Source organism: Eucyclogobius newberryi, unplaced genomic scaffold, assembly GCF_026437365.1.
Source record: "Eucyclogobius newberryi isolate DKJ021-1_F unplaced genomic scaffold, fEucNew1.0.hap1 SCAF_2, whole genome shotgun sequence".
NCBI classification, from domain to species: domain Eukaryota; kingdom Metazoa; phylum Chordata; class Actinopteri; order Gobiiformes; family Gobiidae; genus Eucyclogobius; species Eucyclogobius newberryi.
Window position 1 is genome coordinate 47,326,861 of NW_027315834.1, and position 21,118 is coordinate 47,347,978.

The window sequence follows — 21,118 nt, forward strand, 5'->3', positions numbered from 1 at the left end:
TCGCTCGTCTACCGTTCTCTCGTTCGTTGTTCATTCTCTCGCTCGTCTACCGTTCTCTCCCTTGTCGAACGTTCTCTCGCTCATCTACCGTTCTCTCGCTTGTCAACCGTTCTCTCGCCCGTCGATCGTTCTCTCGCCCGTCGTTCGTTCTCTCGTTCGTCGTTCGTTCTCTCGTTCGTCTACCATTCTCTCGCTTGTCGACCGTTCTCTCGCTCGTCGATCGTTCTCTCGCCCGTCGTTCGTTCTCTCGTTCGTTCTCTCGCTCGTCTACCATTCTCTCGCTCGTCGACCGTTCTCTCGCTCGTCGTTCGTTTTCTCGCTCGTCTACCATTCTCTCGCTCGTCTACCATTCTCTCGCTTGTCGACCGTTCTCTCGCTCGTCGTTTGTTCTCTCGCTCGTCGTTCGTTCCCTCGCTCGTCAATCGTTCTCTTGCTCGTCGACCATTCTCTCGCTCGTCGACCGTTCTCTCGCTCGTCGTTCGTTCTCTCGCTCGTCTACCATTCTCTCGCTCGTCTACCATTCTCTCGCTTGTCGACCGTTCTCTCGCTCGTCGTTTGTTCTCTCGCTCGTCGTTCGTTCCCTCGCTCGTCAATCGTTCTCTTGCTCGTCGACCGTTCTCTCGCTTGTCGACCGTTCTCTCACTTGTGGATCTTGTTGATTGTTCCGTTTTCGTTCCGTGGTCCGTATAATGTTGCCTGTGCAGATCCCACAGAGCTGAGGCTTGATTCGGTTGCAGAGTAAACAGAGCAATCGTGTTGAGTGTTGAGCGGCCTCTGCAGTGGCTGTAACTTATCATCCGGACCTCCTCCACGCGTGCCCTGTGTGGGGGGGCTGTGGGGGGGCCGTGTGGTGGTAACAGGTTGGTGATGGATGTGTGGAGCTCGCTAAGGGACCTGAGCAGCTCCTTTGGTCCTATAAGAGAAGGACATCCGTATGACAAAATAACTGCTTTTGAACTCTGAATCGTTTGTGAGAAAGACGGTTTTGGTCCGATCGGTTTGTGCCAAGTCGGCATAAAAAGAATGAGCCAAGAAGCGGGTTTTTTTCCACAAACTGGTGTGTGTTCAGTGTTTTTGTTCAGTGAAGTTGATTTTCGTACAAATAAGATTAGAATAATGCTTTATTTTGACCTGCAGTGTGAGCCCTGATACCTGAGCGTGTGCTGGAGGATACACCATGTGACATGTCACACAGGATTACAGCGTTACACTTGTAGATACATGTGCAGTTATGTACCAAGCAAATACACACCTTTATTAACTGACTCTGACGCAAATAACTAACAAAAAATGGTTAGTCACACCACAGGATAGTTCTGGTAAAAATACAGTGAAACATGCACACAAGTGAAACTTAAATGTGTAATATAAAAAAGACAATATTGTGCACTGCAATAAGAATATTGAACCTTTGAGCAATATACTTTTTCTTTCATCAATAATATATGTGTTTGTAGTAGTTGATCACAGCTGATGGCCTAAACATTGTATATCTCTTTATTCCAGATGAACGCATGTTAGCATTTCCCTTATGATATGTAATATATATATATATATATATATATATATATAACTCTAACTCTTAAACGGCCTAAAGCACCATTTTAAAAGTAAAAAATGAAATAAATGTGTTTGGTCGTTGCTCCACTTTGCAGTGAAGTGGGTCAGACTTGTTTCAGAGTTATATAATCTGCCTCAGCATCAGCCCCTGTGTTTATATATTATAAATACTCTACACAAATGTACTGCGTTCATGTATATAAATGTATCATATCTGCTGTAGACCAGACCCAAAAGACCCAGACCCAAAAGACCCAGACCCAAAAGACCCAAAAGACCCAGACCCAAAAGACCCAAAAGACTCAGACCCAAAAGACCCAGACTAGGGTTGTGTTCAAAATATTGATATGGCGATATATTGTCACGGACTCCTATCGATACGCAACTCAGTATCGATATTGTTTTTATTTAAAAATAAATAAATAAGTTTTCTATTTTTTTAAAGATTTGTGGCCCGTAGGCTTTAAAGGTTAGTGGAATAGTACTTTAGATCATGTGTTTGTGCTGCTCCTCATGTGTTTGTGCTGCTCCTCATGTGTTTGTGCTGCTCCTCATGTGTTTGTGCTGCTCCTCATGTGTTTGTGCTGCTCCTCATGTGTTTGTGCTGCTCCTCGTGTGTTTGTGCTGCTCCTCATGTGTTTGTGCTGCTCCTCATGTGTTTGTGCTGCTCCTCGTGTGTTTGTGCTGCTCCTCGTGTGTTTGTGCTGCTCCTCATGTGTTTGTGCTGCTCCTCATGTGTTTGTGCTGCTCCTCATGTGTTTGTGCTGCTCCTCATGTGTTTGTGCTGCTCCTCATGTGTTTGTGCTGCTCCTCATGTGTTTGTGCTGCTCCTCATGTGTTTGTGCTGCTCCTCATGTGTTTGTGCTGCTCCTCTGGTCGAGGTGAGAAGGAGCTGTGCAGAAGATGCTGCTGCAGCAGGTTCAGACCATGAAACATGCAATACTTTAAAACTTTCTAAACCAGGTCTAAACCAGGTCTAAACCAGGTCTAAACCAGATCTAAACCAGGACTAAACCAGGACTAAACCAGGTCTAAACCAGGTCTAAACCAGATCTAAACCAGATCTAAACCAGATCTAAACCAGATCTAAACCAGGTCTAAACCAGATCTAAACCAGGTCTAAACCAGGTCTAAACCAGGTCTAAACCAGGTCTAAACCAGGTCTAAACCAGATCTAAACCAGGTCTAAACCAGGTCTAAACCAGGTCCAAACCAGGTCTAAACCAGGACTAAACCAGGACTAAACCAGGGCTAAACCAGGGCTAAACCAGGTCTAAACCAGGACTAAACCAGGACTAAACCAGGACTAAACCAGTAGTGTAAAAATTCTACAGAATGGCCTTGGTTTTCATTGAAATGACTCATACTTGTGAATTTCCCCTCCTCCTCTTTCACAGACGTTTCCACTTCTTCGTAGTCGATTTCCTTCAGTTGATCGTTTCTTCTTCTCTCGACCGCGTCACGATAAAGACATCGATTCAGCCACAATATCTGCGTCGATCTGTCTCTGTCCATGTTCAGCACGTAAAGCGTAAGACGTAAAGAGAGTTTTTTTTTTTTATTTCATACTCAATGCCAGATGCAGTTTTTCCCAAAAGTGACTCCGATAACAGCTTTTCATGAGAATCTGAAATGCAGAGCCACGTGTGAAACAGATCAACTTAAACTGATAAAGTTATGTCGGAAATACGAGAAAACTAGTCCTGGTTTAGTCCTGGTTTAGTCCTGGTTTAGTCCTGGTTTAGTCCTGGTTTAGTTCTGGTTTAGTCCTGGTTTAGTCCTGGTTTAGACCTGGTTTAGTCCTGGTTTAGTCCTGGTTTAGACCTGGTTTAGTCCTGGTTTAGACCTGGTTTAGACCTGGTTTAGTCCTGGTTTAGTCCTGGTTTAGTCCTTGTTTAGTCCTGGTTTAGACCTGGTTTGGTCCTGGTATAGTCCTGGTTTAGACCTGGTTTAGACCTGGTTTAGACATGGTTTAGTCCTGATTTATACCTGGTTTGGTCCTGGTTTAGACCTGGGACGCTCTGTTTTGGGTCTGGGTCTTTTGGTCTTTTGGTTCTCATAATTGTCCATTTTACACAACAGCATGAAGAGCTCTTCCTCATTCTAACCCAGGTGAAGTTGTCTCATCTCTGCATGGCGCTCCGTGTTTCCAGGATACTCTCCAGGATACTCTCCAGGATACTCTCCAGGATACTCTCCAGGATACTTTCCAGGATACTCTCCAGGATACTCTCCAGGATACTCTCCAGGATACTCTCCAGGATACTTTCCAGGATACTTTCAGGATACTTTCACAGTATTCGATATACTCCAAAGTACCTGGTGCGCCGCTAACACCGTGAGCTCTGATACGGTTTAGAAACAAAAAGGCTCTAATCTCTCTGTGACGTTGGGATGCACTTGGTAATCCCAAAGCCTCGCCGTGGTAAAGATTCAGCCTGAGAAACACCAGGGACGCGTCGACCAATCACAGTCCAGCTTTGTTTTGGAGTGATTAAAGGCGGACCAATCAGAGGTGCCGTCTGGACGCCTGAAGGGTTCAGTGGCGAGTGTGTTTGCTCTCGTGGAGGATTAATGAACGAGGCGCGTTTGAACGGCGGTGGAACGTCTTGTTGTCATTTTAAATTAGCTCGATAACGATGTTTAGAGGATGTTTGAACAGGAACAACTGTGTTTGAGGTTCAAGTGTCGCACTAACGTGACGGGACGTGACACATTTGAAAAGACATCTAAGAAAAGAAACTTAATCCACATTTAAATACACACTTGCTTTTAAATACTCGCTCTCTTTGGCCCGTTAATTTAACAAAAACTCCCAATTCAGACCATTTCACGTAATCTCAACTCTGACTGTAAGAGGTTCCAAGCTGCAGGAGCAGCATAGGTAAAAGCTCACCTCCCTCAGTCAGTCGTCACACGGGGGACAAACTAAACCGATCACGTGAGCGCTGCTTAATGTCCCTCCGCTCTCCGCACCAGGGAAGGAGCACAGCCACATATAACGATATACACTAAAAGCATCTGATGTGTGAACCTCCTGCACTAGAGAAGGCCATCCAGCCTCAGGCACAGAGGTCACAGTGATACACAGTGTCCAACCATTTCAGACATTTGGCAGATGCATTTATGTGGGCTTCAAGGCTAAAACAGGCTTTATTACGTTAATGAATAACAAGTTTATCTTTGACATCCTTAGTCTATTAACTAACTAACTAGCTAAACTTGTTTGTCTTCCTATTGAGACTTCAAAAGGCTTGACTCCTCCCCTTGACATTATCTGGTTGTAATTCAGAAGTGTTCTAACTAGTAATTAACTGTGACGCCGGCTACTTTTTTTTGCCTAATTTAATCTTCTTCACTCCGCAGCATGTCTAAATCACATTCATGTACAGAGAAAACACTAAATAAATACACACTGGTCAAATATTTAGAGGAATAATGATGGTCCAAGTGTCGCCCCCTGAGGAACCCTCTGGCCTTGTCCCATCACTGCACGCATGGCTTTTTCTGTCTATTATTTTCACACATTTTGCCATAAGTAGATTTTTACCACGCAGCAGCACACATAGTGATAAAGTTATGCATAAGGCTGTTGCCAGGCACCATCAGAAGTGGGCGTGGCCGGGAAAACCAGTGCAAACAAGTGGTCTTATTACTCACGCTCGCTGTTTACCAGGTTCATTTACATATACAGAGGAAAGCAAAGGAAATGGCAGTAAGACTATAAAACGGACAGAAAACACATTCAAAAACATCAGATTTTCTACGGAAGTAACTAAACACATTTACCAAATATTTGTGTTCAGAATACACATTTTGAATAATTGTATTCTGGTGGTTACTTTCCAAAAATTACTTAATTATGCACTTTTGTGTTCAAACTGTGCAGCTTTACAAAGGAAAAAAGAAGACACACTTTAACACTTTAAGCAGTGATAAATACATAAACAAATAATACATTATATCAGTGTAAAAGTATTTCTCACAGTACTCTGCTTCAAAAATATGTTACAAAATAAAATACAATGTACTTTCTGTGACCACAACGGCTACAACCCACAATGCTTTTTGCCATTGCCCTAAATCTTTCAGATATTAAATTGACATAGTAATCAGCACTTTGTAAATATAATAGTTAGAATCATTGAATAAAGTAAGTTAGAATAATTATATAAAATTCCATATATATATATATATTATTTGTGTCAGTTTATCCCGCTCTTTCTGCAGATCATTTTAAGTTGCTTCTGTTTTTGCCTCATCGTTTTATGTCCCCATTTGTGTTTCCCGTTCAAACTAATGATTTTCGTTTGTTTCTTTTCTGTCTCTTGTCTCCTTTTTGTTTGTTTTTGGCCACCGCCGGTGACGCTGAACCACGCCTCAACACCGCCCCCCGATGGACACTCCCCGCATCACGCCGCTCTCTCTCCTTTCAAACGCTTTTTTACACTTGCATTTTTCTCCTCCTCCTTGGCCTTTTTTTCCCTTTGCCTTTCCATATCTTCATCTTCTTTGTGCGCGCCCTGGTGCAGGCAGAGGTGAGGGAGCACCGGGCCACATCGGGTAAGACAACATCCTACTGGGAAATGAGGCATTTTTACACCAACTATTGAACCACACACCACATGCATCAGGATGGGCAAAAAATAAATACAAAAATAACATACTACTACTACTACTACTACTACTAAATACTACTAATACTACTAACTACTAACTACTACTACTACTTACTACTACTACCTTCTACTAACTACTACTATTACTACTACTACTACCACCACCACCACCTTCTACCTACTACTACTGCTACTACCTAATACTATACTACCTACTACCTTCTTCTACTACTACTACTACTACCTAATACTATACTACCTTCTACCTAATACTATACTACCTTCTACCTTCTACTTACTACTACTACTACTATACTACCTTCTACCTACCACTACTACTACCTACTACTATACTACCTACTACCGTCTACCTACTACTACTACTACTACTACTACTACTACTACTACTACTACTACTACTACCTAATACTTCTACCTACTACTACTACTGCTACTACCTAATACTATACTACCTACTACCTTCTTCTACTACTACTACTACTACTACCTAATACTATACTACCTTCTACCTAATACTATACTACCTTCTACCTTCTACTTACTACTACTACTACTATACTACCTTCTACCTACTACTACTACTACCTACTACTATACTACCTACTACCGTCTACCTACTACTACTACTACTACTACTACTACTACCTAATACTTCTACCTACTACTACTACTGCTACTACCTAATACTATACTACCTACTACCTTCTACTATACTACTACTACTACCTTCTACTACTACTACTACTACTACTACTACTACTACTACTACTACTACTACTACCTTCTACTACTACCTTCTACTACTACCTACTACTACCTACTACTACCTTCTACTACTACCTTCTACTATACTACTAGTACTACTACAAGATAAGAGAACGTGTATGAATGGGGGAATTTCACTATTAAAAATGTACTTAGTAACTTTGTGTAGCCTGCACTCCTACTGGTTGAAAAAGGAACTACAATCACATGTGAGTGTGTTGAGACGTTTCACCGGCTGCTCTGGCTCTGATTCATGAACGGAACTGACACCAAAATACAACCTAAACAATGTGGACGTGGTAAACTAAACTAATCATGTCCAATGTCGGTAATTAAGAATAACTCGGCATTAGAAAGTTATTTACATTCAGGTCTATTTTTTGGACATTGGACTATTTTTATTGATTAACCGAATAATATTAGCATCCCCAATGTACAATAAGTTGCTCTGATTGTGATTATGTACAGTGCAGCACATGGACACCATAAATAAAAAGTACGCACAAGGAAATTTCTGCTACTACTACTACTACTACTACTACTACTACTACTACTACTACTACTACTACTACTACTACCTTCTACTACTACTACCTTCTACTACTACCTTCTACTACTACTAGTACTAGTACTACTAGTACTAGTACTACTACTAGTACTAGTACTAGTACTACTAGTACTAGTACTACTAGTACTAGTACTAGTAGTAGAAGGTAGTACTACCTAGTACTACTACTACCTAGTACTACTACTACCTAGTACTACTAGTATTACTAGTACTACTACTGTCACAGCCACCACTATCATCGTCAAATTAATTTTTATTTTTTTGTTATTTTAAAACATTTTTTAATCATTCATGTTTCTATTTATTATTATATTTATTTATTATTAGTGTTGTTGTTATTTTTATTATTATATTCATTATTCTTTTTATTATATGTATTATTATTATAGTGTTATTTTTATTTATTTTTTTCCACTGCTCTGTCCTTAGTGAGCAGCAGTGATGAGTTCACTGCTCTGACCCCAGCGAGGATGAGCCAACGGCAGCTCAAAGAACGGGAGAAGGAGGCGGGGCTTCACACGCCTGTCCGAGAGCAGCACCTGTCGAGTCCGTCTGCGGCCAGCCCCGGGTCCAGCCACAGCCAGGGTGAGTTTACACCAGAACCAGGCGGTGCACAACCAGGCGGTGCACAACCAGGCGGTGCACAACCAGGCGGTGCACAACCAGGTGGTGCACAACCAGGTGGTGCACATGTTCTGAACACAGTGAGGTTACACCAGAACCAGGCGGTGCACATGTTCTGAACACAGTGAGTTTACACCAGAACCAGGCGGTGCACATGTTCTGAACACAGTGAGGTTACACCAGAACCAGGCGGTGCACATGTTCTGAACACAGTGAGTCTATACCAGAACCAGGCGGTGCACATGTTCTGAACACAGTGAGTCTATACCAGAACCAGGCGGTGCACATGTTCTGAACACAGTGAGTTTACACCAGAACCAGGCGGTGCACATGTTCTGAACACAGTGAGGTTACACCAGAACCAGGCGGTGCACAACAGTCAAATGTGGTTCCTTTGAAACTTGATCCCGCGACCGCAGTCTAAAAACACACAAACCACTTCACTTTTTACCAAAGGCGTGGTTACCGTGGATACTGTAGGTTTCACAACATTTTTAAAGACATTTTGCAGAAAAACGTAGAATTTCACTGAAGCAGAAGTAAAAATGAACTGCTGAACCAGTCTGTGCACACGGCTCATGTCAAATAGACTTAAACATTAAAGAGTGGCTGAAATCACAAATACATAATGAATCCAGCCCTCGGGAAATGTGACCTTTGCCCTGATTATACAGCTGAACATTCCTGACATAGACCATGATCCTTTGCTCCATTTCAAGGTACAAATCATGTTCATTTAGCACTTTTGTGTCTTGAATCCAGTTTTCTCCTCCGTACTTTCTTGTTTTGAATGCGTCTGATCCTCATTGGTTCAGACTGAGGATGTGAAAAGGCCTGACTCGTTACGTAACAGCTTCCTTTGCGTGGTGGTGCTGCACCGCCCTCTGCTGGTCGCTGTGGTACTGAAATGACAAAAGTACATGACTGACATGTTTTTGACGGCTTTTTTGATGTTCATCGTACGACATTTATGTCTATTGGGGTTTCATACTTTTTATACAAAGGTTTCCACACGTCTAGTTTTGTTTTTTACACTGACTGATCAGAAAGTGCTGCTTCGTTTGATTCTGATTCAAGACGGATTAGAAGGATTTGTGTGTGTGTGTACTTTATGGCAGACAAATTAATGACTTGTTTTTCGCCTCATAATTGATTCTTTGATCTCGATTTTTGATTCATGTTTTTCTTTTCAAGCACAAAACGTAAATCTCTTTCAGTGTTGATTTTGTGACAATAAACACAGACTTTTAATCAGTGGAATTTAGCACGAAAATAGTAGAATTGACTCCTCCACAGTCCAAACTTGCATGTTTTTACCGTCTCCGTTCAAAAGCCCGACAATTAGACATGTATTGTATTTATTTGCTCCTATTATTTCTTTCTTTTATGTGTAGATCTTGTCCGTTTGTGAATATACAGTTGCAACCTCATTGTGCAGTAACTCTGTCGACCACTAGAGGGAGCAATAATGTAACGTATCGTTCTCTAGATGCTCTCCTTGAGTTTTAATTGGAGTTTTAATTTATGTTGAAATTCTATATGTTTATCGCTGCTATTTGCTTATGTGCTTTAAGCTTTGTGATATCAATCACTCTGACAGATACACATATATATATATATATGTATATATATATATATATATATATATGTGTGTTTATGTAATGTATATATGTGTAATTTATATAGTCTTATTGGTCCTCTGAAGTGACATCTACAGTTACATAGTTTGTCTTTATTCAGCTGCAACTATCGATTGTTTTATCTATTATAATACTTTTTATTTACATTTTTCATCAAATAAAGGTTCAAATGTGTCGGCTGAAGGCTTCTAGATAGAGATTATTAACCAATAATGTGTGTTATGAATGAAAATCTTAAATAGCTTATTCTTTTTTGACATTTTGATCTAATAATGCCGTTTTTCTTTGTGTTTTGGAGTCTGTTTAGTTCAGATAACTATTACATTTATCCAAAAAAATATAACTGATTATTTATTTTGCCTCATCAGGATTAGTCGAGTAACTGTAATGTTTTAGTGGAAGAGAAAACAGACACCGACACAGAGAGAACGTGCAAACCTGACCTCAGAAGCTAAGCAGGCTGGGACCTGGTGAGGGGAAAACCAGGAGCCGCAGTGGGGCAGATGTGGCTCCGTGTCCTTTGGCAAGACACTTCTCCTGCTTCTCTCAGTGTGAGTTGAGAACGAACGTTCTCAACAGAACGAACGTTCTCAACTCACGTTCCAAAATATATTTATAATATTTAAAGTATTCAGGGTTATGTGACTTTTATTTATTTTATAGATATAATTAGTTTCACTCTTTTTATCCTGTATTGTAGTTTATTGTGTTGTTCTTTCACTGTGTGCAGCGCTATGGAAACGGCTTTTGTTTGTAAAATGTGCTATAGAAATAAAGTGGATTTGAAATACATTTCAATAGAACTGCAACAATTAATCGACTAATCGGGGCTAAATTATTATTTTAAATAATCAGTCGTATTTCATAGTTGTGATTGTTATCTGAACTACCGTATTTTCCGGACTATAAGGCTCACCTTTTTTCATAGTTTTGGCCGGGGTGCGACTTATACTTTTTATACTTATATTTATACGTATATGTTAGTGCCATATGAACCATCTCGGACTCTGAGGACCTCAGGGACCGGCCTCCTGCTGGTGCCCAGAGTCAGGACAAAACATGGGGAATCTGCGTTTCAGTTTTATGCAGCTAAAATCTGGAACGTTCTTCCTGAAGATGTGAGACAGGTTCTACTCTGACAATGTTCAAATCTAAGCTAAAAACAGTTTTGTTTAGCTGCGCATATGACTGAAGGGATTTTTTCTTTGCACTCTTCTCTTTTGTTTGTGATTTTATTAGTTTAGACAATCAGTTGGATTGATAATTTTTAATTTAGTTAATTTTATTGTATTTCTGTTTCTGTAATTTCTTTGTGATTTGAATGCATTTTTCCTGCTGTGAAGCACTTTGAATTGCCTTGTGTATGAAATGTGCTCTACAAATAAACTTGCCTTGCTCCAGAGCGACTATAAGTGCAACTTCTAGATGTTTTTTTTTTTTTTTCTCTATTATGCATTTTTATGGCTGGTGCAACTTATACTCTGGATAATACGGTATACACACTCTAAAACACATATGAAAAGACCTATTTTAACAAAAACAGCAGCATTATTAAATCAAAATGCCAAAATAGAATAAATAATTTCCGATTTTCATCAATAATACACTTTATTCGTAAATATTCTTTCTATTCTAAAGTTCTATCAGTCATCATGTTTTAACCTTTATTTAGTAGAAAACATATTTAAAAAGTCTCAATGTGCAATAGAAATAATGGTTTGACTAATCGTACGGATAAATAATTAAACCAAGCTCAGTGCGCCGTCTTCAACACTGAAACATACAAGCTTTCATGAATGTAATGTATCTCCATGGCAACGTCTTTCACTCTCTTCAACCCTTTGGTCCCGCGTGGCGCCGCTCCGTGGAGCCGCTCCGTGATTACAGCTCGTTTCCACTCATTTCCTGCTCTTTTCTTCTCTGATAAAGACGAGAGGCGATGACTCAGATCTATTTGTGAGACTGACACATTTCACAGCTCTATTATTGGACACGCCGCCTGCCCAGAATAATGAGCATTAATGAATAATAAAAAATAGAGGGAATAAATCACTTTTCCCACTTTTTTCTCCTTCTTTCCCTTTCAGAGCTGATTATGTGTCATGTTTCGTGCCATGAACTGGTCGTGATTGACAAAACCAATGTACTGCTTGTATTATATACCTTCTTTGCCAATTTTAATAGAAATAACTATAATAACTGCTTCACTTAAAGTCCATCTGAATGTTCTCCTGTTTTTCTAATTCTGGCTTAGTTTAGTGGTGTAGAACCTGTGGTAAATATTCATCAGTTTTATTTCCGTTCTTCCCGGCGGCCCACAGTATGTTCCAGAAGTATCCATCGTTATGTCCACGGCCGGAGTTTTGAGCCCCAAATACAACGTTCCAAAATTACGTGAAATAGCGGTGTCAAAAATATGCTTTGCCTTGTTCATTTGTGCCCAATATTTCTGTGCAACAGGGCAGGTTTTTCCATGGCTCTTTTTTTGAGTTGTGTGTACTGTTTTGACATCTTAGTAACGTTACGTATTTGACGTTCAAACACGAGATTTGCGCGTTTCTGACACTTAATCAAAAGCAAAATTGGAAGAGTGAATCTTGACACGTTTGAGTTTAGTGCAGGGGTGGGCAATTATTTTCCTCAGAGGGCCATATTCGAATCCAGGCAAGTAGCGGAGGGCCGGGCCGCGATCATTGGTGTGAGAAAAAAAAATCCCCAAAATTAAATATTAATTATAAAAATAATATTAAATATAAAAATAATATTATCAAATAAAATATCACTTTTCTGTATAGGCTATTGAATCTATTATTTAATTCATTTCACGTCATATTTATTAAGGATACAAGTGCAGGCATCTGTCTGTTTTTTTTTTACAAGCTTGGCGGGCCGGATTGAAAGGCCCTGCGGGCCGGATGTGGCCCGCGGGCCGTAGTTTGCCCACCCCTGGTTTAGTGGGACCATAGACTTCCAAACCCATTCCAGTAATTACTTTTATTTAAATGTTTCCTTTTTTAACGGTTAAACACCACTTTTCCCGCCTTCTTCATGATCTTCTGGCTCCAGCTCATGGCTCCCTCGACCTTCACTGGTTCCTCAGTCTATAATTATATTGATTTTCCCGCTCTTCACCTCGACATGACCAGGCGCGATGACTTTAAATGGTTAATTGGTTTAAGTGGTCCAGCGCCGTGGTAACAGAACCGGCTCTAATTAGATTATTATTGTCTGTGGACATTACCCTTATTGTTGCTGCCTTAGAGTCTCACGCTTATTATCTCTTCAAATCAAATCAAATCAATTTATTTTTGTAAGGCCCAAAATCACAACAACAGTTGCCTCTGAGGGCCACAGGGAGAAATGAATCAACAATGTCTGTGGTGGCGATGAAGTCAGACAATGTCTGTGGTGGCGAGGGACGATGTCCCAGGGTCCTCTGTCCTTAGACTCTCCTTCTCGGCCAGGAAAAACTACAAAAAAACCTCTTTGGGAAAAAAGCGTAGAAACCTGGAGGAGTTCCATCTCTTAGTTCTTATGATTGTTGTTGTGATTGTGACCTGGATTAAACTGCCTTGGACAATATCGCAATTGTTGTTTTGGAGATTTGCAAATGTTTAACAGTGTTCTCGCTGGGCTGAGGTTGAAGGATGGCGCTGTAGGCGGCGCTCGCAAAAAATACTTTAAAAAAGTACCACAGCGCTCGACATGAGCGAAAAGTACTATGGGGCTCGCGCCGCTTACGGTGGTATGGTATTAAATACCATATAAGATCCCCTTTAGCACTTTTACGTGACCTTTTATCCTCCTCGTCGCTAGTCTTTCGTGAAACCAAAAGCGTCTAAAGTACCAGTAACTTTCCGTTTTGCCGACATTGTTATTTCAGGTTACAAGGTTCAAGGAAGTAGATCTGCTGCTTTTTTTGAACTGTCACCGTTACGAAGTCAGCGTCAAGATGGTGCCCTGCCCATCCCCCTCAGTAGTTGGGTGCCCTGCCCATCCCTTTAATTGCAGCTTTGTCAAGATTCAGGTCACAGCATGATCGTAACAACTAAAAAATCTTAATCGTGAACGTTTTAGAAGCAAAAACAAGTAAACCTAGATGTAACAGCTGTTTTGTTTTGCTGGTTGTGGAAATCATGAATCATCTGAAATGTTTCTTTAGTACCGTGACTTGCCAAATACATATTCTGGTGTATTTTGGTGGTAGTACTAAAGCCTGGTGGTTTTAGGTGAGGTGGTCCTGCTGGTCCTGCTGGTCCTGTTTCCTCTGACTCACAAAGAAATAGCTGAAGTAAACATGAGCAGCAGTGGAGATTCAGAGCAGCAAATACAGGACGTGGAGCCAGTGAGACGAAGAGGAGACGAAGAAGAGACGAAGAAGAGACGAAGACGAGACGAAGACGAGACGAAGAGGAGACGAAGAGGAGACGAAGAGGAGACGAAGAGGAGACGAAGAGGAGTCGAAGAGGAGTCGAAGAGGAGTCGAAGAGGATGGAGCGGTGAGACAAAGAGGATGGAGCCGTGAGACAAAGAGGATGGAGCCGTGAGACGAAGAGGAGACGAAGAGGATGGAGCGGTGAGACGAAGAGGAGTCGAAGAGGAGTCTAAGAGGAGTCGAAGAGGAGTCGAAGAGGAGACGAAGAGGATGGAGCGGTGAGACAAAGAGGATGGATCTGTGAGACGAAGAGGAGACGAAGAGGATGGATCTGTGAGACGAAGAGGAGACGAAGAGGATGGATCTGTGAGACGAAGAGGAGACGAAGAGGATGGAGCGGTGAGACGAAGAGGAGACGAAGAGGATGGAGCGGTGAGACGAAGAGGAGACGAAGAGGAGACGAAGAGGAGACGAAGAGGAGGCGAAGAGGAGGCGAAGAGGAGGTGAAGAGGAGGTGAAGAGGATGGAGTGGTGAAAGAAGGAAAACGACATTGAAATCTGCATTTTCAACTGGGCAAATGTCATCGATGATGACTCGGACACAGCTGCTCAATGACCAAATCCACAAATAATAATGAATCATTCACGTGACACATTTGTTGTGACATGTTGAAGACGTCGCGCGCCTCTCGTTGTCATAGAAACGGTATCAATCTGAAGAATAAAAGGGTCGATAGTTGAAGAAGACAGACGTTCTGGGCTTTGATCTTTTGGAACTTCTGTGGACATTTCCATCTGCTCTTCCTCGTCCACGAGCCCTCTGCACCGGACACGCCCTCTCCTCCGGACACGCCCTCTTCTCCGGACACGCCCTCAAAGCTTTCAAGATCCGGAAATATGACACCCGGACAGTTGGAAATGAGGCTCGTTAAAACTCTCTGCGGTAGGCTAACGTTTATTAGCATAGCCGCGCTGTAACGTGTAAACTAGCATTAGCGTGGAGTGATCTCTGTAAGTCCACTGGTCCCTCTTGACCACAGCAGTACAGTTCTGGACAAACGGGGTCTTTGGGGGCGTGACAGAAGAGAAAGAATCACAGCCCACAGTGAGCACGCAGCCTTCGTCCTCTAGAGGGCAGTAGAGCGTGTGGCGTCACATCAGACCCTTGAATACAGACCATGAATGAGTGAATCTCGAGCGTGTCCGCGACAGATCGGACTACTCATTGAACTCAAACATATTTAAGTTAATTCGGTTTAACATTTTTGCACTCTAGCCCCAAACTCCTCTAATGTTACAGCAATTAATATTTGTTGAATTAAAGGTAAAGGATCTGAAAAATGCCTTTGCTGTAGATTGTGCTGGTCTAGTGTGATGTCATCGAACTCTGCTCTACTTCGGTCATTTTCAATATATTCTTCAATGTTTCTTCACAAACTGCTGCTGGATTGGTGTAAAACTTTATATATATACATCAGGTATTATCTCACTAAATAAAGTAAAATCATAACAACCTGTCATACGCACTTTAGCTCAGGGTCAAATGCAGATGCCAAACTTCCAAACAGACACAAAGTAAAACCTGCTGTGTTTTAATCATTGTTGTTGTTGTTGACTAATGTTGACTCGTTGTTTCGATTATCGTAATGATTATCTGATTAAACAGACTCTAAGACACATAAAAAAGACCATTTTATAACAAATACAATGGCATTATTAAATCAAAATGTCCAAAAATAATAAACGATTTTAGATTTTCTCCAACATTTCACTTTATTCGTAATACTTCTTTATGTGGAAGCCTTCAGTCACCATATTTAAACCTTTGATTGGCTGATAATGTATTTAAAAGGCCTCAATGTTCAATAGAAATAATCCTTTCATAACTAGACTAATTGTTATTTATTATGTTATTTGGCAGATCATTTGTAAAATAGTTATTGTAGAAAAAAATAAGTTTTTTTTTAGTATTTTTTTTTGTGTTTTCTGTCTATTATTTCTTTAATTCACATCCGTACAGATAATTTAACTCTTGGCGATTCCGCTGCGATTCCATTGTTGCGTTGAAATCCCCCGACCGCACTTTGATCCTCGGCGGCGAATGTAAGAGCAGAAGAGCAGTCAGGGTCACGGCGGATTTAAACCCGGCTTGGGGGATTAGTCCCGTCAGTCGCCTTTAACGCCACAAGAGGGGAGGGGCCGGGCCACTTCCAGCCAATCGGACACCAGCGCCTGAAGAAGATAGGTAGATAATAGGTAGACGGAGCCGGGACGGAGGGACGTGAGTTTTACGACGGTCGAAACCGAACGAGGTAAATGGGCCGCGGTTCGGCCTCGAAATGCGGGACTCACGGCGATATGTGGAGTTTGTGAATGCGCTGGGAGCGATTTGACCCCGTAATGCGGCAGAAAATCGATCTCGGGTAGGCAAATATGGAGCCCAAGGAGAACGAAGGTAAGTGCGGCGCTTTTACGGGGACGGATAAACGTGCGAATACTGAGCGTGGATGTCTTTAACGAGCGGGCTCTTTGACGGACAGAAGGGAAACGTCTGTGTGTTTGTGCGTTTGCGTTGTTGGCCGGTCATCGGGTTAATCCAAAAGTTCACGCTCGGATCGCGAGGAGTTGTTCTGTCGCTCGGACGAGGAAGTGAAAGTTTTGAAATGATTGATATAAAGAATGAAGCGTCGCGGTTTATCTGAAGGAGATTTACACGTTTAGCGCGTGTTTATGTCCTAAATTATAATGTGTTGTGTGTTAGGAAATGCTGTGGAGTCAAATATTAGTCACGATGCTTTATTTTAGTCGTCAAATGTGGTCAAACGATTATTTAAATTCAATAAAATGGAGTTAAATGTTTCGGTTAAGCTGCTTTATACGACACGTTAAACTGGCCTCGTTTGTGTTGTCAATAACAGTCTAATTTGGCACAAAACTATACATTAAAGTGTGAATAAATTGCACGTGTTGTTTTTAATATTTAGGTGTTGTTTTAATATTTATTCATTTAGTTTAATCTTTACGAAGGACGCATGTTCCGAGACAATTAAAAATGAAAGAATACTGTGAAGCTACGATAACATTTACAGTATATTTAAAGTGCAAGAAGGTTTTCTACAGTTTTGATCAAAGGATGTCACAATTTAAAATGTTTCTCCACTGATCAAAAATTGTTTGCGATTATTAACAACACGACCAAAACCGCAGTAAAATCCTACATTTTCTTTCCTTCTTGGTTCCACCTGCTCCTTAATATAAGATGATTAAATTGACATAAACAGCAAGATAAAGAAGCGCTTTACATTTACTTTTTTGAGGAAAAGAACTTAATGACCCAGGGGGAAAGGGCGGAGTCCTCTGTTTAAGGGTCGACCCGGGGGAAAGGGCGGAGTCCTCTGTTTAAGGGTCGACCCGGGGGAAAGGGCGGAGTCCTCTGTTTAAGGGTCGACCCGGGGGAAAGGGCGGAGTCCTCTGTTTAAGGGTCGACCCGGGGCAAAGGGCGGAGTCCTCTGTTTAAGGGTCGACCCGGGGGAAAGGGCGGAGTCCTCTGTTTAAGGGTCGACCCGGGGCAAAGGGCGGAGTCCTCTGTTTAAGGGTCGACCCGGGGGAAAGGGCGGAGTCCTCTGTTTAAGGGTCGACCCGGGGCAAAGGGCGGAGTCCTCTGTTTAAGGGTCGACCCGGGGCAAAGGGCGGAGTCCTCTGTTTAAGGGTCGACCCGGGACAAAGGGCGGAGTCCTCTGTTTAAGGGTCGACCCGGGGCAAAGGGCGGAGTCCTCTGTTTAAGGGTCAACCCGGGGCAAAGGGCGGAGTCCTCTGTTTAAGGGTCGACCCGGGACAAAGGGCGGAGTCCTCTGTTTAAGGGTCGACCCGGGACAAAGGGCGGAGTCCTCTGTTCAAGGGTCGACCCGGGACAAAGGGCCAAACCTCGGCGAAAGTTGAACCGTTTGTTTGGAGCTAATCCAGCCTTTAAAGAACCTTTAAGAGTTTGATCATGTGACGCACTGTCTGCACACAGGTCACATGGTCACTGTGTCGGGATCAGAATCACAAAAAGGATTATTGCCATTGTCAATGAGCAGAACTCGCAAACATCGGAACTTTATTTGTCGATTCAGTGCAACATGCAACACTGAACAATGATAAAAACAACCTATATGAGTCAAAAAGAGAAGCAATTTAAATCTACTACAAGCCTGAGGGGAGTGGCCTCCTGCCTTAGGGGAGTGGCCTGCTGCCTGAGGGGAGTGGCCTCCTGCCTTAGGGGAGTGGCCTGCTGCCTGAGGGGAGTGGCCTCCTGCCTTAGGGGAGTGGCCTGCTGCCTGAGGGGAGTGGCCTCCTGCCTTAGGGGAGTGGCCTGCTGCCTGAGGGGAGTGGCCTCCTACCTTAGGGGAGCGGCTCAAATAGTCCGCGTCTACTTATTCTACGGCCCAGACGGGAGCGTTTGTCGTGAGGATCCTGAAGGGGGCGCAGTGAGGCTAAAGTAAGACGACCTCTGACCGGTTTGTGTCGCGGAGGCTTTACCGGCTGTAACGTCGGCGGCTCGTTCTGTTTTCCGGCTCCTTCTGCTCCAGTAACTCGATCCAAACTCTTACAGTAAAAACTCGGACAACGAGGGATTCTGCGGCTCCTTTTACCTCGGTCGGTCCCGTCGCCTCAGTCGCATTTCGTAATTAAGGAACCGGAGAGGCAGGGGCCATTCTGGAGGCCTCTGGGAACTTGCCGCTCTCGCTTATTATGCTTGTTTTAGGTGATTGAAATGCAGATTATCTTAAAAAAAAAACACCTTTCTCACTGAAGACTGTAGTACTTTTACTGTTCAGGTTGGATCGAGCGTTTTCATTGGATACAACCTCCTGAATGAAAAAGATGCACTAAACGAGTGATTCAAAGGATGAGTATGATGTAAAAAGTACTTTCTCGAGCTTTAACTGTGTCATTTTATTGTATTTGTTGCTTTAATTAGCAGGTACACTGTACATTTGCAGACATAATGTACCAGAATCACCCTGAAAAGCATCAATCATAGAATAAATGCAATGGAAAACTGTACAATAAAAGAACCATAATCATAATTAAAAAAAAAAAAGTTAAAACAATGTATTACTGACTAAGAAATTTCATGTTGACAAATTTGGTGATTAAAAAGTGTGTTTTAAAGGGCCCATGTTTTTTACGATTTTCTAATTAAGATAAGATAAGATAATCCTTTATTGTCCCACATGGGGAAATTTCATTGGTGCAACGCAGGAAGATACAGAGGTAGATACAGAAGAAAAGAACAGATCACTTATAAGAAGTCTGAAAAACACTTTCAGTAGAAGATCTCCTATAAATAAAAACTCCCATAGACAAATAAATAAATAAATAAATACCATTGCATGTGATCACGACAGTAATTGCACATGAACATGTGTCATGACGGCACATGGATTGCACATGAATTTAACAGTAATTGCACATGAATTTTGACTTTATTTGGTGTATTTGTACCTGTTGTACATATAAATGATAGTTTTACACCAATCGAGCAGGTATTTGTGGAGGAAACGTTGAAAAATGTGTAAAAAATGACAGGAAGTGACGTCACACAATTCCAGGTAAAGTTTATGCAGAATTTACACAACTTTTTTTGACGCTCTAAACATTAATTCAACAAAACAAAGTCGCTCTCATATATTTTTATTCGTCAAATAAAAACATTGTGACATTAGATGAGTTTTGGCCCAGTGTTTGCTGGGTAATTTCCTGCTGTGATGTCATCAGTTACAAACAGGAAGTGAAATTATAAACCTAAAAAATGTGTTATTCTGAGATAACATTTTTAGCAAATTTTTAAATATATTTATCTCAACTGCATTTTAGCTCAATGAGTCGTCCTTTTGTGGTTCACACCGTCGCTCAGTCGTCGCTCGTTCTGTCGCCGTGTCCTCAAGCAAGACGCTTTTCCCTCCTCGCCTAATGTCGTTGGCGAGTTGGCGATCTTTCGGAGAGGACGATGTCGCCGATCGGCATCTCGAATCGTCAATAATCTGCTTTGGCCAATCCGCTGTCGGTAAAAGTGTTTTTGGAGCAGACTTTTGCACTGTTTTAAATCCAGAGCCAGTTCGCCCTTTTATCTCCCTCGTGTTCGCCCTTTTATCTCCCTTGTGTTCATGCGCCCTTTCATCTCCCTCGTTTCCGCCCTAAATCGCGGTGGCTTTTGCCCTCTTGGCGACCCACATTCTGTCCTCGTGCGTCGTAACAGGAGGAGGTTAATGAGGCGAGGGAGCGGCTCGTTACAGCCCTCGTTAAATTAACCAGCTCTGACTCAGCAGCTCCAGTGTCTCTGGCCCTATTACCGTTAGCGTTTACCATTAGCGTTTACCTTTAGCGTTTTCACCGTTAGCTTTTTTACCTTTAGCGTTTTCACCGTTAGCTTTTTCACCGTAGATCAGAGTGATCCAGTCTAACTCTGTAGATTACAGTGATCCAGTCTAACTCTGTAGATCAGAGTGATCCAGTCTAACTCTGTAGATTAGAGTGATCCAGTCTAACTCTGTAGATTACAGTGATCCAGTCGAACTCTGTAGATTACAGTGATCCAGTCGAACTCTGTAGATTACAGTGATCTAGTCTAACTCTGTAGATTACAGTGATCCAGTCTAACTCTGTAGATTACAGTGATCCAGTCTAACACGTAGATCAGAGTGATCCAGTCTAACTCTGTAGATCAGAGTGATCCTGTCTAACTCTGTAGATTAGAGTGATCCAGTCTAACTCTGTAGATCAGAGTGATCCAGTCTAACTGTAGATTACAGTGATCCAGTCTAACTCTGTAGATCAGAGTGATCCAGTCTAACTGTAGATTACAGTGATCCAGTCTAACTCTGTAGATCAGAGTGATCCAGTCTTAACACGTAGATCAGAGTGATCCAGTCTAACTCTGTAGATTAGAGTGATCCAGTCT

General features: G+C 42.0%; 1 protein-coding gene and 1 long non-coding RNA gene across 2 annotated transcripts in view; both read left to right on the top strand.

Annotated features, from left to right (window-relative positions):
* Nucleotides 1-2,842, top strand: part of LOC140367088 (uncharacterized) — a 195,268-nt gene extending 192,426 nt beyond the window's left edge. The window contains exon 3 of the long non-coding RNA XR_011928100.1: nucleotides 2,755-2,842. This is a non-coding gene — a long non-coding RNA (uncharacterized lncRNA). The remainder of the gene's footprint in view (nucleotides 1-2,754) is intronic.
* A 3,202-nt stretch (nucleotides 2,843-6,044) lies between these two features.
* The window catches only part of osbpl8 (oxysterol binding protein-like 8), a 71,057-nt gene continuing 55,983 nt past the window's right edge, over nucleotides 6,045-21,118 (top strand). The window contains exons 1-2 of the mRNA XM_072453284.1: nucleotides 6,045-6,123; nucleotides 7,963-8,118. Coding sequence (XP_072309385.1) covers nucleotides 8,004-8,118 — 115 coding nt within the window. The 5' untranslated portion in view covers nucleotides 6,045-6,123; nucleotides 7,963-8,003. The remainder of the gene's footprint in view (nucleotides 6,124-7,962; nucleotides 8,119-21,118) is intronic.